The sequence below is a fragment of the Saccoglossus kowalevskii genome, chromosome 22 (assembly GCF_978046115.1).
Source record: "Saccoglossus kowalevskii chromosome 22, keSacKowa6.1, whole genome shotgun sequence".
Taxonomy (NCBI): Eukaryota; Metazoa; Hemichordata; class Enteropneusta; family Harrimaniidae; genus Saccoglossus; species Saccoglossus kowalevskii.
This window is the reverse complement of record NC_140662.1, coordinates 26,656,459-26,669,324: the sequence shown is the minus strand read 5'-3', so window position 1 is coordinate 26,669,324 and position 12,866 is coordinate 26,656,459. Positions and strand designations below refer to the sequence as shown.

Sequence of the window (12,866 nt, the reverse complement as noted above, 5' to 3'; positions counted from 1 at the left end):
TTCGCTGAAAAGACTTTTTGGGTGTTTTGTATGGAATTTATTTTCTTGATTTTTGACGAGTTGAATGGAAAATGTAGGAAAAAAGGTATATTCGCTGGATTTTATTTTCACTAAATCATTCCTTCAACCAAAATAGCGAAAATTAATTCCAAGAGAAAACAAATTATTTTACAGTAAATAGTGGAAGACCCATATAGCATAAAATGAAATATTCATGTATTGGTCATTGTGTGCGTCACTAAAAAATGTGAAAAAACACAATTTGAAAAATAATTCAAATTTTTATTTTTTGTAAGATAAAACTCCTCTCCTCCAACATAATGTCTGATTAAAATAAAAGCATTTTATGATTTTTCTATGAATTATGCCTTGACATAAATATGGGTAATCTACTAACTGAATGTTATCATTTAATAATTAGCATTTAAGGATAGTGCTTTAATGAAAATAATGTATTTGCAACCCTTTAAAGCAGGCGGAAGGGGTGTCACTTGCACATGCGCAGGAATTGAGTCCCAAGCGGCGATATCAACACATGCCAAGAACGCAAAGTCTCGTGGGTAGACACTTGTTCGTAAACAATGACATGCTATGGCCACCTGACGCATGCGTAGGTGACGACTCCCCCGCTTCAACTTTTTGTGCAGGGCACAAAACAGAAGTAACGTTGCTATACTGTCTGTCTGTCTGTGTTGAGAGTATCCATCCCGTTTATTGATGTTTGTGTTATTTGCGAGTATCAAACACTGAATGCTCCATGTGACATTTCCCCATTTGAATTCTCTGCCTTACATTCAGTGGTTCAAAGGTCACCATCTAAATTCTCTATTAATCCCATTGTAAATAATACCCGTTTTTTCCTCTGTTGATAAAAACCATTCAAAACACTGATTAAAAAACTGATTGTAATACAGATTTTCTAATGAAATCATTAAGGTTTAATTTAATAACAAAGAATACTGAATATTTTGGTAGATATTCAAAAAAAATGCGCACACTGAATCGTATCCACCTGGCTAATACTTTGAGCATTCACCTGTCTAAACAAGCTGTATTACCGGTAAGTAAATATTGAAACTTGGATTGGTACTTTCAGTGTCATGAAAATAGCTTAACAATAGTATGTATATAAATTTATATATTATTTGTAACTGATATAAACATCTATAGTTCATAACAGTGTCACATTATTTGAGTGCAAATTGAATTCATTTTTGTGCTTTCTTTGTATATATCTGGAGTATTTTGCTGACTTTTTTGGCAGACTTTATACGGTTTATATACATGTATTTACACCTATGTACTAACAAATGTGTTTTTTTAAATAGCTGAATATTTGGATTCATTAATAGCTTTCTTTGTAATTGTGGTAATTATGGTAATTACCATCCAGTACAAGACTACTTTTAAGGGGACAGGTAGACTGGCAAAGACGGGACTTCTTTTTTGTTTTACAAAAATAAATAATTAAATGTTCTTTTAGTCCTTTTAGCGTGATCGCGAAAACTAACCTGACCTCCAAAGAAATCCCGACTGGACGCATCTGCGGGTATTTGACTGTTATTAATTACTCATGATGTCATTGATTATTCATGAGTGGGTGTGTGAAAGTAAACATGACATGAAGGTTGATTAGATTCGATCGCAAAGATGGATACTTTATGTGATAGATAAGTGAAAACTCGTAATTCGGCATAAAATGAATGGATAATTGCACCAATACTGTTTGAGAAGGAAAAAAGATTAAAACAATTGATATACTACCTCATTTTTGGTAGAATATGTATATATTTTCTACAAAATTTTGTAATACGGTCATTACATTCAAAATAATTACGAAAAATTATTGAAAACTTCGAAATATACTATAATGTGGTTCCCTATGGACGCTTAACACACGTACATTAACATAGATAAGATATGACGTATACAGCTGCACATCGGAGTGATTTAGCTCCAGTTTTCACTCCAACGCGGGGGGTCGCCTGCAGATGCGTCCAGTCTGAATTTCTTTCGCAGTCACACTAGTGTTCGCGAACACGTTAAAAGGGCTAAATTGACAATTATATTTTTTTTTTGTAAAACAAAAAAGAAGTCCCGACTTTGCCAGTCTAGGTAGAGTTACTGTAGAATTGTTGGGATGGGGGTATTTTGGGAAAACTTTTGCTGATATATTTATTAAAACCAATTTTATCACATGAATGCTGTCTTTAACCTTTGAGCAGGTCATCTTTTTTTTTATTTTCAGTGATTTTATGGAATAAAAAGTAACTGGTCATTGGTTGTCTAGTGGATTCATATAAATTGCCTTAGTTTCTCTATTCCCAGTATCTTAATTGTGCACATATACCCTCTCTTTCACACATTGCAAATGATTCTTGCTACATTTTTTTTGCTCTATTAGTAGCGTATCAATTTAATTAAAATAAAGTGGTATTTCATCATTTTTGGTGTTAGTCACCTTTGTGGGGATTAATGGTAAAACCAAAAAATAAACAAGATAATGCTAAATAAAATAAATATAAATATTAAAAAAAAATCAATAAAACAAGTTATATTTTAAAATATAATACAAAAAAATCCCACGAGATATTATTTTAATCAGGTTGGTGGTGTAGGTGTTTCCATCATAACAAGTTTTCGATGGTTAAATTAATTCATATTTTAATGATTTTGTATATAATATGCGTTTTTTGATTTGTTGCACATAGTAGAGATGTGTAATGGAACAAATATGGAATAGTGGATATAATTTCACTTGTGTTATGGTACATTATATTCTTTCCTGCATTTATGCAATCCTTTCCATATTTTGTGCAGGATTTAGTATCTTAGAACACCAAATGTATTGCCTTTGAAGTAAAGATAGCCACCAAATCACTGTATTGGAAATATTAAGAAGTAAAATTATGGCCGGTGTATTTGTAAAGTTGAGTGGAAATTCAAGTAAAATTGTATGAAGTTAAATTTATGAGAAAAAGTGCGTATCGTTGCATGTAAAGTAAGAATTAGATAAATTTGCTTGGAAAGTCAGTAAATTAAAAACTTAAAGGATTATTTGACTTTTGTTACTATGGAAACAAGGAATAAAATTTAATGGATTACGTTATTGAGGGGGCTTTAATCATTTTCTCATTGTAATAATTCAGTATTTTGGGAAAGATATTATACTTAATTGACATAAACTCCATCAAATTACCAAGTGGTAACAGGAAACAACGTTTTCACAGCGACAGTTACTAGGTTTATAATAACCTATTCTTCAAAATTTCAGAGATTAGGTGAGAAATAAACGTTTAATAAATCCCCATGGTTACTCCAGAGAAATAATAAATAACATGATGCCTGTTCTCTGACAGAGAACCAATAATGCGCCCTCTAGTGGTTGTGTTTTCAAAATGGAGAAGCAACGTCTAAACATTTATTTTTTTCGCCGACACCAAACAACAGCGCCTATGACGGCCAATGTCAAAAGTACTGTACCAACAGCGCTACTTATTGATGCCACAATTATGAATGTCAAGTTGACATCATCTGGGCCATCAGCAGAGCCGGCTTCATAAACCTCCTCAGTTGGGGCTTCGTATTCGAATATTTCAACTTGCTCAGAGTCCTTGATAAAAGTCCTGCACAGTTCCTGAGGTGGAACGTCCCACAGATTCATACCCCTTAATTTAGTTGGGAACGCACACGTGATTGTATTGTCTAGAAACATTGGCATTGTGGGCCACACGTCCACAACCCTCTTCATGTCACAGTCACATACCCACGGATTGTCTTGTACGTTAAGCCAGAACGAGACTGGATTCGAGACTTCGTAAAACTTGAGAACTTGAATAACGTTTAGGGGAATGGTCCTAAGTTGGTTTCTATTCAATTCAATTGACCCTATGGTTGATATTTCGTGCATATACGCGGGATTTACAGTTTCGATACGATTACCCTCTAAATAAAGATGGACGTTTTCTAACCCTGTAATGTTCGGCATGCGTTGAAGATGGTTGAATGCCAAGTTTATAAATTGCAGAGTCGTGCCACTAAGACTGCTATCTCCAATTTCCTTTATAGAACTGTTACTTGCAAAAAGAACTACTAGGTTGGGTAGATGTGAAAACACTCCGTTTTCTAGACTCTCTAAGTTTGGACAGAATCCAATAAACAATGTTTGTAAGTAGTTCAATCCTGTGAAGATCCGAGGCGAGAGGCGACGTATGAAGTTCCCTTGCATAATCAACTCACCGAGGCTACCAAGGCTTTCGAAAGCATCATCATCAATATGAGAGATTCGATTGAATCCGAGATTTAAACTGTATAACTTTGGTAGATTTGTATTAAATGTGTCTTTGGATATCTCTTCTATCTCGTTGTACGACAAGTCAATTGTGTCTGCTTCTGCGGGAAAGTGCCGTGGCACCGTTTTCAGTCCCTGGCTCTTGCAGTTTGCAAACAACGCCTCGTCTGGTGCCGTCACACACAGACAGTTCTCTGGACATATACCTTTCCATTCTTGCCACGCATGCGTAGTGGAAGCTATTAGAAGAACAGTAAAATACGCAGTACTGTACTGATGTCGCATCATATGACCTGTGTACTGAAATAAAAAAAAAATAATTACTTCTATAATATAAACCTCTCGAATGCTCTCCTTCAAACATAATTTGGTTTTCGCCACTCTAAATATAGATTTGGCAGAAAATAACCGCGTGTCAACGCTTGATATCTTTAAACTAAAACTTCTTAAAAGCCCGACTCAAAAAATCATGAAATCAATTGGAGAGGGGAGAGAGGATATATTCAAATACGCGGAGTTTATTTTAATATAGTGGGTATGATGTTAAATAATCGCTCAACGCCGCCGTAGTGTTCGGGAATCAGCGTTTTCGAGTTGGCTATACCAATTAATAAATTGCTATTTTTGTTTGAGTGACTTGTGTTGCTCCTTCTGGTACTATACGTCAGTGGCAGGTGATACATTGTACACCATGTTACTTATTTTGTCTAGAGATAATATTTTGAATAGATCGATTGCAAAATTTGAACTATGCACCATGACACCAATTAACCGTATCTAGTATGGATTTTTTGAAAGCGTGCTTGTCTGAAATGAACACAGTAATTTCCTTTCCACAAAATTAAACTTCAGAAAATATTCAACCTGGTAGGTAAAATACGACATCGCCCTTAATGGTCAGTTTTAAAACACTTGGCGACAACATTGGAAATTGATACTTAACCAAAATGAAAACACACTATAGATTGGTTCTCATGTAGAAATAGTGTATGTACTTTTAAAACAATTGATTCTACTTACTAAAATTATTCGGAATGCAGTTTTCAGGCTGTTTAGCGCCAGTCTCTATATAAAAATACGATTCATCAGTTTGGTGGGAAAGAATAAGTCATATACGCTGAGACATTAACCCTTTAGTAGGCCCACGGCTCACAGGTCAGGGAGTGGTCATGTATATTATACGCTATGAGGTCAAATAACTGGTAGTTATGAAGCGAATATAACAAGCATCCTAACAGTATACGATACTGGTAGTTTTAAGAACAAACGATACTTTAAAGCTACCGATCAGGAAAGCATGTCTGAGCGTAAATTAGGGACGGTCCAATAATAATCTTTCAGCATTGGACAGTTTTGCTGTTAGAGAACAAACAAACAAACTATAAATATATTACAGATCTAATTCTAGTCAGTCACGTGCCTCTCGTGTGGTTTGAATGTTCTGTTTTTTTGTTTGTTTTTTTTCGTTTTTTGTTTTTTTCGAAAAACGCTTGTATGAATATATTTCTTTGTTTATTAATTTTGCCTACGAATAATCACTGGAAATTCGCCAATAAGCTGTGTGAATAGTATTTAGAGTAGAAAACAGCGTACAATGTCGAACTAGAAATAGTGTTCTAACATTCGATTGTGGAATGGTGGTCGTCGAAAATGATCGGTTCGGCAGTGACCGGAAAAGTTCGATTATTCGCATTTTTGGCCAGATTTCTTGTTATAAGTGCACTTTCGTTCCTTCAAATGTCACTTATTGGAATTCATATATAGCATTTAACATTTTTTGCAAAGTTGGAATGCAACTTTCAGGTAGAAGCCATTTTCAATATTTTTCAAAAAATGTTATTTTTTTTTAAAACAATTCCATAGAACACAATGTTAAAGAAAAGTTGCATATTTGAAACTTTTTAAACACTATTTTTTTTTTCAAATAATTCAGGAAAACAAAAAACATAAGTATCACAATCTGAAATAGAAAATGGTGGTAGCGGGTTATCTCTTATTTGATAATCAGTGAATTGTTTAAAATCTTGTATAGAAATGTACCAGTATATCGATAAAAGTAAGAATACACAGAATGTTCTTGATGTGTATATACAAATATTCTAACTGCCCCCCTCCGATTTCAAACGGCCAATCCTTAATCTGTTTTAAGATACATTTTTTCGATCCCTTAGTCGATATATTATACGTTATTATGAATTATATATTATATATATTTCATATTAATAACGTAACAGTGCTAATATTTGTACAACCTTATTTCTATACATTCACAGTTGAATGTGTCATATGTATAGGCATTGTAACTTTACGGTATCAAACTGTTTTTGTTGTTTTGTTTTTTTGCAGCCTGGACGTGAATATTTTTGCATTTAAATTCCAATGGAATTTATCACTAATATCTATTCTATCTTCATCCAATTATTCTTTGACCTACTTGACCGTATTTTGACATTTTGACATTTAACAAGTTTCTTTACAGCACACGAATTGTTCCCATTGTACAACCAGACCTGACCCACAGTTATGTAAATATGTTAAATACATGAAGAGTTACTCTGTATAAAATAAGTCACATGAACAAAGAAACCCGCAATTGTTAGGGGATGGCCACTTCATGCTTTATATTTGAGCTAAAGTTTTGATCTGGTTGAGCCTCACAGTAATTAAATATTATCAAAGTTATATTAAAAACTAATATCGAAAATAAACCATAATTATCACACAAATTGCTATAAATAACATTCAATATCCATACATAACTCGAAGTTCTTTTTAAGTTCAATTATCCGACTTATCGGAATTTCAGATTGGGATTTCCGTTATTTCCTGTGACCTCTGTTTTAATTCGTATACTTTAACATTTGTTTCGTCACTGACCTGTCGAAAAGACTCCTTTACGATAATTGAACCATCTGCGCAAGCGCACATTGAACAGATCTAATGAGTACAAGTGTTTCCATGAGAAGTGTTGTTGTTGCACAATTAGTGGTGATTAACGGACTTCAATTGTTCCCTGGTTGCTGCAGATTGGGGGTAAGTTTTACCATTTTTGTCAAATTCACGTGTATAAGTCTCGCTCTGTTCTTAGTAAATTTATCATCAATATTGGAACATGTCAACAAGCTTTTGAAAACACTACAAGGCAATCACTGATGCAATTATGAAACTATAACATACATTGGCCCCATCGGGGTATCATAAACGATCTCGACTATCTGAAAAATATCATAATATAAAAGTCATCGCAGTAGGGACAGATAGACTTTTAAGTATATTAGAGTAATGTTTATAGATCTCGCGTTACAGGGCCCTGCTGATTCAACACGTATACGATTTCCACGGTCATTGTTAATAGACGCCTAATGCGATCTTGGAGAGCTGTTGTCCTGAGGCATAAACAAATTTCACAATTAACATAATCCGTAAATACAGAACATTTGACTAATTAAGGGTCTGAACGATCGCTTTGGTGTGGGAAATGGTGCACATCTCTTTGGTTGTATTCTAGAAACGTTCTCACAATAGCATTTTGAGTCACGTGATGCCAGGTCTGATATAAAGAATATTGAATCTTAAAAAAAATAACGTTAATTATGATTTGGTGCATACAGCGTACCTAAAAATGATTGGTAGGGTTCTGGAAATGTCGCCCACATTGACGACAATGATCTTGATCGACGCCGGGAAATCTTTTAGTTAGCCAGCTGCCATGGGGCAAAATTCCAACTCCATGGCTGCACTTTGTCAACATCTTCGAACTTTTGGTTTTTATTGAAATGATTCACACAAGTTCAGGTTAACCACTTGGCAGCGATAATAAACTAACTGACACTACATCCACTGCGACTGAAATCGCTCTAAGTATCCATGTTAAAAACAAATAATTGCGTTCGCTGTGTTTGAACAAAAGTGGCACTGTATAAATTATCGTATAATATAAATATTAATTTGGTAATAATAATGGAGTAATAACAATACACTAGCTCGTGTAAACCCATTCATTTGTTTATAGCGTACACACAATGACATTGGTGTGATCATTATTGCAATGTTTACAGCTAAAACAACGTTTTGCAATGCTAAAATCATATATACTAGTAAATGAAGTTGTGTAGATATGTCCTAGTCCCTTCTGGCATTAAACACAATAACCTACTATTTCAAACAAAAGAAATGCCTCGTTTTGATCACATTTGTATTGTGGTCTTTGCTACCAATATTGATATAGTTCTCTGTAATCAATTTTAGTTGTTATCTCAGATTGCAAAATACCTTAGATTATCCGATCATTTAATATCGCACAATCTTCATTCTACTTCCTTTATCGTATACATTTCTAAATTAACATTAAAAATATAATGTGAACAACTTTGAGCGCTTTTAAATACCAGTATTCGTTCGATAAAATACTGAAAACTTTAATGCGCATGCGCCCTGGAATTATCTGTACGTACATGTAATTACAAACTCCTGTTTTGAGTATTTCATCAAACGAATACTATTGTATTTGCAGCCAAAACATTGTTCATTTTACGTTAATGTGATTTGTGTTGTTTTCATTGCAGATACCATTAAATACCATACCATGAATAAGGCATACACGAAATGTATGCTGTATTTGATGACGTCAGTTTTAATGCTACATTGCGTACAGGCAGGATGTTGGGATTACTGCGCATGTGCTCTTGGTAACTATGGTCACGATGACGAGTTTTACTTGGATTGCAGAGGAAGGCAGTTAAAATTTATTCCTAACGGATCCTCCCATGGCGTCCAAGACTCGCTGTTGTCGGAATCTGCAGTGGGTCCGAGTCCGTCTTCCGCGGTGCGGCACAGATTGGTCTCTGTTGTTCCCTGGTCCAATTCTCGGACCTTGGCCAGTGAAGTTATTCACTATGCATGGTTCACTCATAACAACCTAACTAAGCTACATTCTAGAGAATTTCAATATTTACATATTTTAATCGAGTTGCGTTTGTCATATAACCATATTACCGAAATACAGCCTAATGCGTTTGAAGGCTTAGTCCACGTGGAAACTCTGGATGTATCGCATAACAAACTGATGGATGTGGACATGTCGCTGTTCTTGGGAATGGTGGGATTGAATGAATTGTCTTTAGCCCACAACTCTATTCAGAATACATTAATGGATTTCGATGCATTCTCTGGTACCAACAGTTCCAGCGAAACCCTGCCTATAGAAACGCTAGATCTCAGTCATAATCGCATCGTTAACTTTCCCCCAGGGTTCTTCGACGTGTTCACCAGTTTACGTGACTTAGACGTGTCGTATAATCGACTCTTACAACTACCTCTCATTTCATTTCCATCATTTTCCAGATTCGCACATAATAACATAAATAAACTTGAGAATTCTAAAATCGGCGACATGTCAAAGACAAGGTTACTGGAACTGAATAATAACAATCTATCATACATTAACCACACCACGGCAGCGATGTTGGAGATTTATTCTAATCCGAACCCTGACCTTGAGGTTATCAGCTTTGACAATCCCTGGCGATGTGACTGCGTCATGTTAAAACTACGCGAAACATGGTCCAGACACCCCATCTTTCTCGCAGACGCCATCGAGTGTCAAGAACCCACTAAGTTAAGGGGACGGAATTTCTGGCAAGTTGATGAAACTGAACTGGTTTGTGGAAACGAGGAGGTTGAAAAATCAGTGACAGCGCCAACAATGTTGATTGTATGTGTGGTGGTGTCCAGTCTTGTGACACTGCTGCTCACGCTGGTGGTGGTGGTTATTGTGTGTCAGTGCCGATCAAAAAGATACAATATGAATAATTCTCCTAAAATTGAAACGACCGAAATGGACAAACAGGGGTGAGCAAGAAAACGACGTTATCATCAGCATCGCGAGCACAGTCAGCTGGCGCACACGTGATAATAAAATAAATACGATATTTACTATATGGGGGCCGCCATCTTGAATGACGCATAAAACTAAATAAGTCTCTTATTTAGATGGCGGCCCCCATATATTAATTATCGTATTTATTTTATTATCACGTGTGCGCCAGCTGACTGTGATCGCGAGCATCTTCATTACCATAGCTAGTACGTCATCAGTTGACGAAATTGACCAACGCATAAAAAACGGCAAGGAATGTAGCAGGTCGATAAATCTTAAACTGTGCTTATTACCGTGATATCAGATCCCAATATCGCTGACTACTAACCTGCTTTTTTATCACAATAAACTTTACATGTACCAAAATCAAACATTTCCATCCACACTTACAGATGATTACAGATGATTATGGGTTTTATCAACCAATCACGTTTAATGATATCTAATCACAGATCTGCCTTATTAGCAACCAGATTGTTGCACTTTTCTCCAATGGTTTTCGAAGAAATGTTTCTTCGGGAGCAATCAAGATGCTATAAACGATTTAGTCTTGCGATCCCTGCTTCTGATCCCTATTTCTACATACGTTCATCTATAGCAAAACAGTTTTGCAATATGTGTCGGCCTTATCATACCCCTCAAGTTGGAAAGCATGAACATGATATTTCCGGCCTTATCATACCCCTCAAGTTGGAAAGCATGAACATGATATTTTCCACGGTACGCAGCATAGCAGGAAATGGATGTTTACATGGTCCCTAGAGGGCGCTCCCCGCATGCCACGGTGGCTTGTGTGTAATTTTTGAGTTTCGCGTTGCCACGTAGCATTTGGCAGCTTTGTGTTCTACACTCCTTTCATTCAGTTTTTATTTCCCAAATAACAGCATTATTTGTTTGTTGCAGTAAGCATACTTGTAGATGTACAACTGCACTACATGCATAGCAAGGAGTGAAACCCGCCTCTCCCTCAGGTGCATTCGAGCATATGGCGGGTGCAGATTTCCAGAGGATTTTAGTCCCGTAATTATTCGGGTTTTTATTTCTGTTTTTTTTTCTGCACAGCTTGTGTGCCGCTTACGGGGATCGCAGTTTTTACTATTCTATGTACCATCGTTACTAGTTTTCAATTTCTTTCATCTATGTATTACCCCCGGTGTATACGTAGTTATTCCACAGATTTGTTAATAAATCTTGAGATCCGCGTGCTCTTGGCAACGGCATTACACTCTGATTACCAGTGTACGTGGTTTTATGATGTGCGTGTGGTAAAGTTTCAACACTATTCTTCAGTGGCAACTTGTGACTTTACCATGTTCTTGCGGTTATTTCGAGGTTGTAGAAATATGGGTTCAGACCAAAATTATACGATATTATCGGGCTTAACTCCCGACAACGAAACTACTCGACACAAAAATAACAAACGTCCTTCACGAATTAGCACTCCGCCGTAGACAGTTTAAATGAATCCGAAGATCTTTTCACCTCTGACGTCACTAATTTTTACCCTTTGTAATTGTACTTACGAAAGGCTAATATTTTGTTTTGTCTCAATTTTAGACAGCACGACTTATTTTCGGAGAAGTTATCTCAGAATTCCGGAAGTGAGAAACGAGTTGGCTTAAAAGGCAGTCACTATTCCTCTGCGACATACAGCTGCCCGTTTCATCTACCAATTTGAAACATTTATTTCTTGTATTCATAAATGGAGACTGTTTTCTCGAATGTTGTACTGTTTTTGAAGCAGGGAAACGCATACGTACGCTATAAAAACAGAAGTTTTATACACAGAACTGCTAGAGGGCGGTATACACTAACATTTCCCTGGATTTTGAAGTGTGTAGCATAATCTTTTTCAATGCCACCTCAGTGAGTCATTTCAGGACATCTCAAAAGGCTAAATTATAAAGTACGAGCGGACAATATAATAACGAAACTGGCAATAGTTTTCTTTGTCAAATGTCATCTGCATATAATATGCTGGTTACAGATTAGCGTAATCTGCCTCTTCCAGAAATAAATCAGTTGCGCCAATTGCATCACTGATTAGAAACCTGGTCAGAGGGCACATGCAGAGGATACAGATTTTTTTATTTGTAATCATTTGATATTTACAATTATGGTTATTTTCAGAGATTTTTTTATTTAAAAAAAATTGTAAGCAAGTCTGAGTGTAATCTTAATTACGCTCTACACCAGTAGGTTACAATATATGCACCTTTTTGAGCTTAAATCACAATTTTTGTAAGACATAATTGAGAAATCCTCATGATAGTGGTGTTTTTGTCTCAAATTACAATTCCACAATTACTTGGTCTTCTGAGTCTATCACATTTTATGTGACAAAACAGGTAATTCCAGTTAGTTGAAATTGTAAGACTAAATTTAACATGGATGTAGTCACGATTAGATCCAGTTTGAAATCGTGTAACCTATGAAATGATCAGAAAATTGCAGAGATCTCAAAATATTGATACAAATCAGTCACCTGTATAAATCTTTAAGACTACACTATTTTTGTCATAGGACAGTAGCTTGCTCCTTTTTGTTCACACAAACTTTTCCAAAAATCTATTAGGCTCTGTGATATCATTCCTAAGAACATTGATCTCTCACAGAATGTGATCTGTAACATCACTGAATGGACATGTCCAAGAATGTTCACCGTGGAATCTTACCCTTCAGAATCACCATCTGGGG

At 35.8% G+C, this 12,866-nt stretch overlaps 1 protein-coding gene across 1 annotated transcript; it reads right to left on the bottom strand.

Annotated features, from left to right (window-relative positions):
* Positions 1–3,421: 3,421 nt before the first annotated feature.
* Positions 3,422–4,576, bottom strand: LOC100368299 (keratocan-like). The gene has a single exon (XM_006822105.1). The coding sequence runs from the start codon at positions 4,574–4,576 to the stop codon at positions 3,422–3,424; it is 1,155 nt and encodes a 384-aa protein (XP_006822168.1).
* Positions 4,577–12,866: the final 8,290 nt, after the last annotated feature.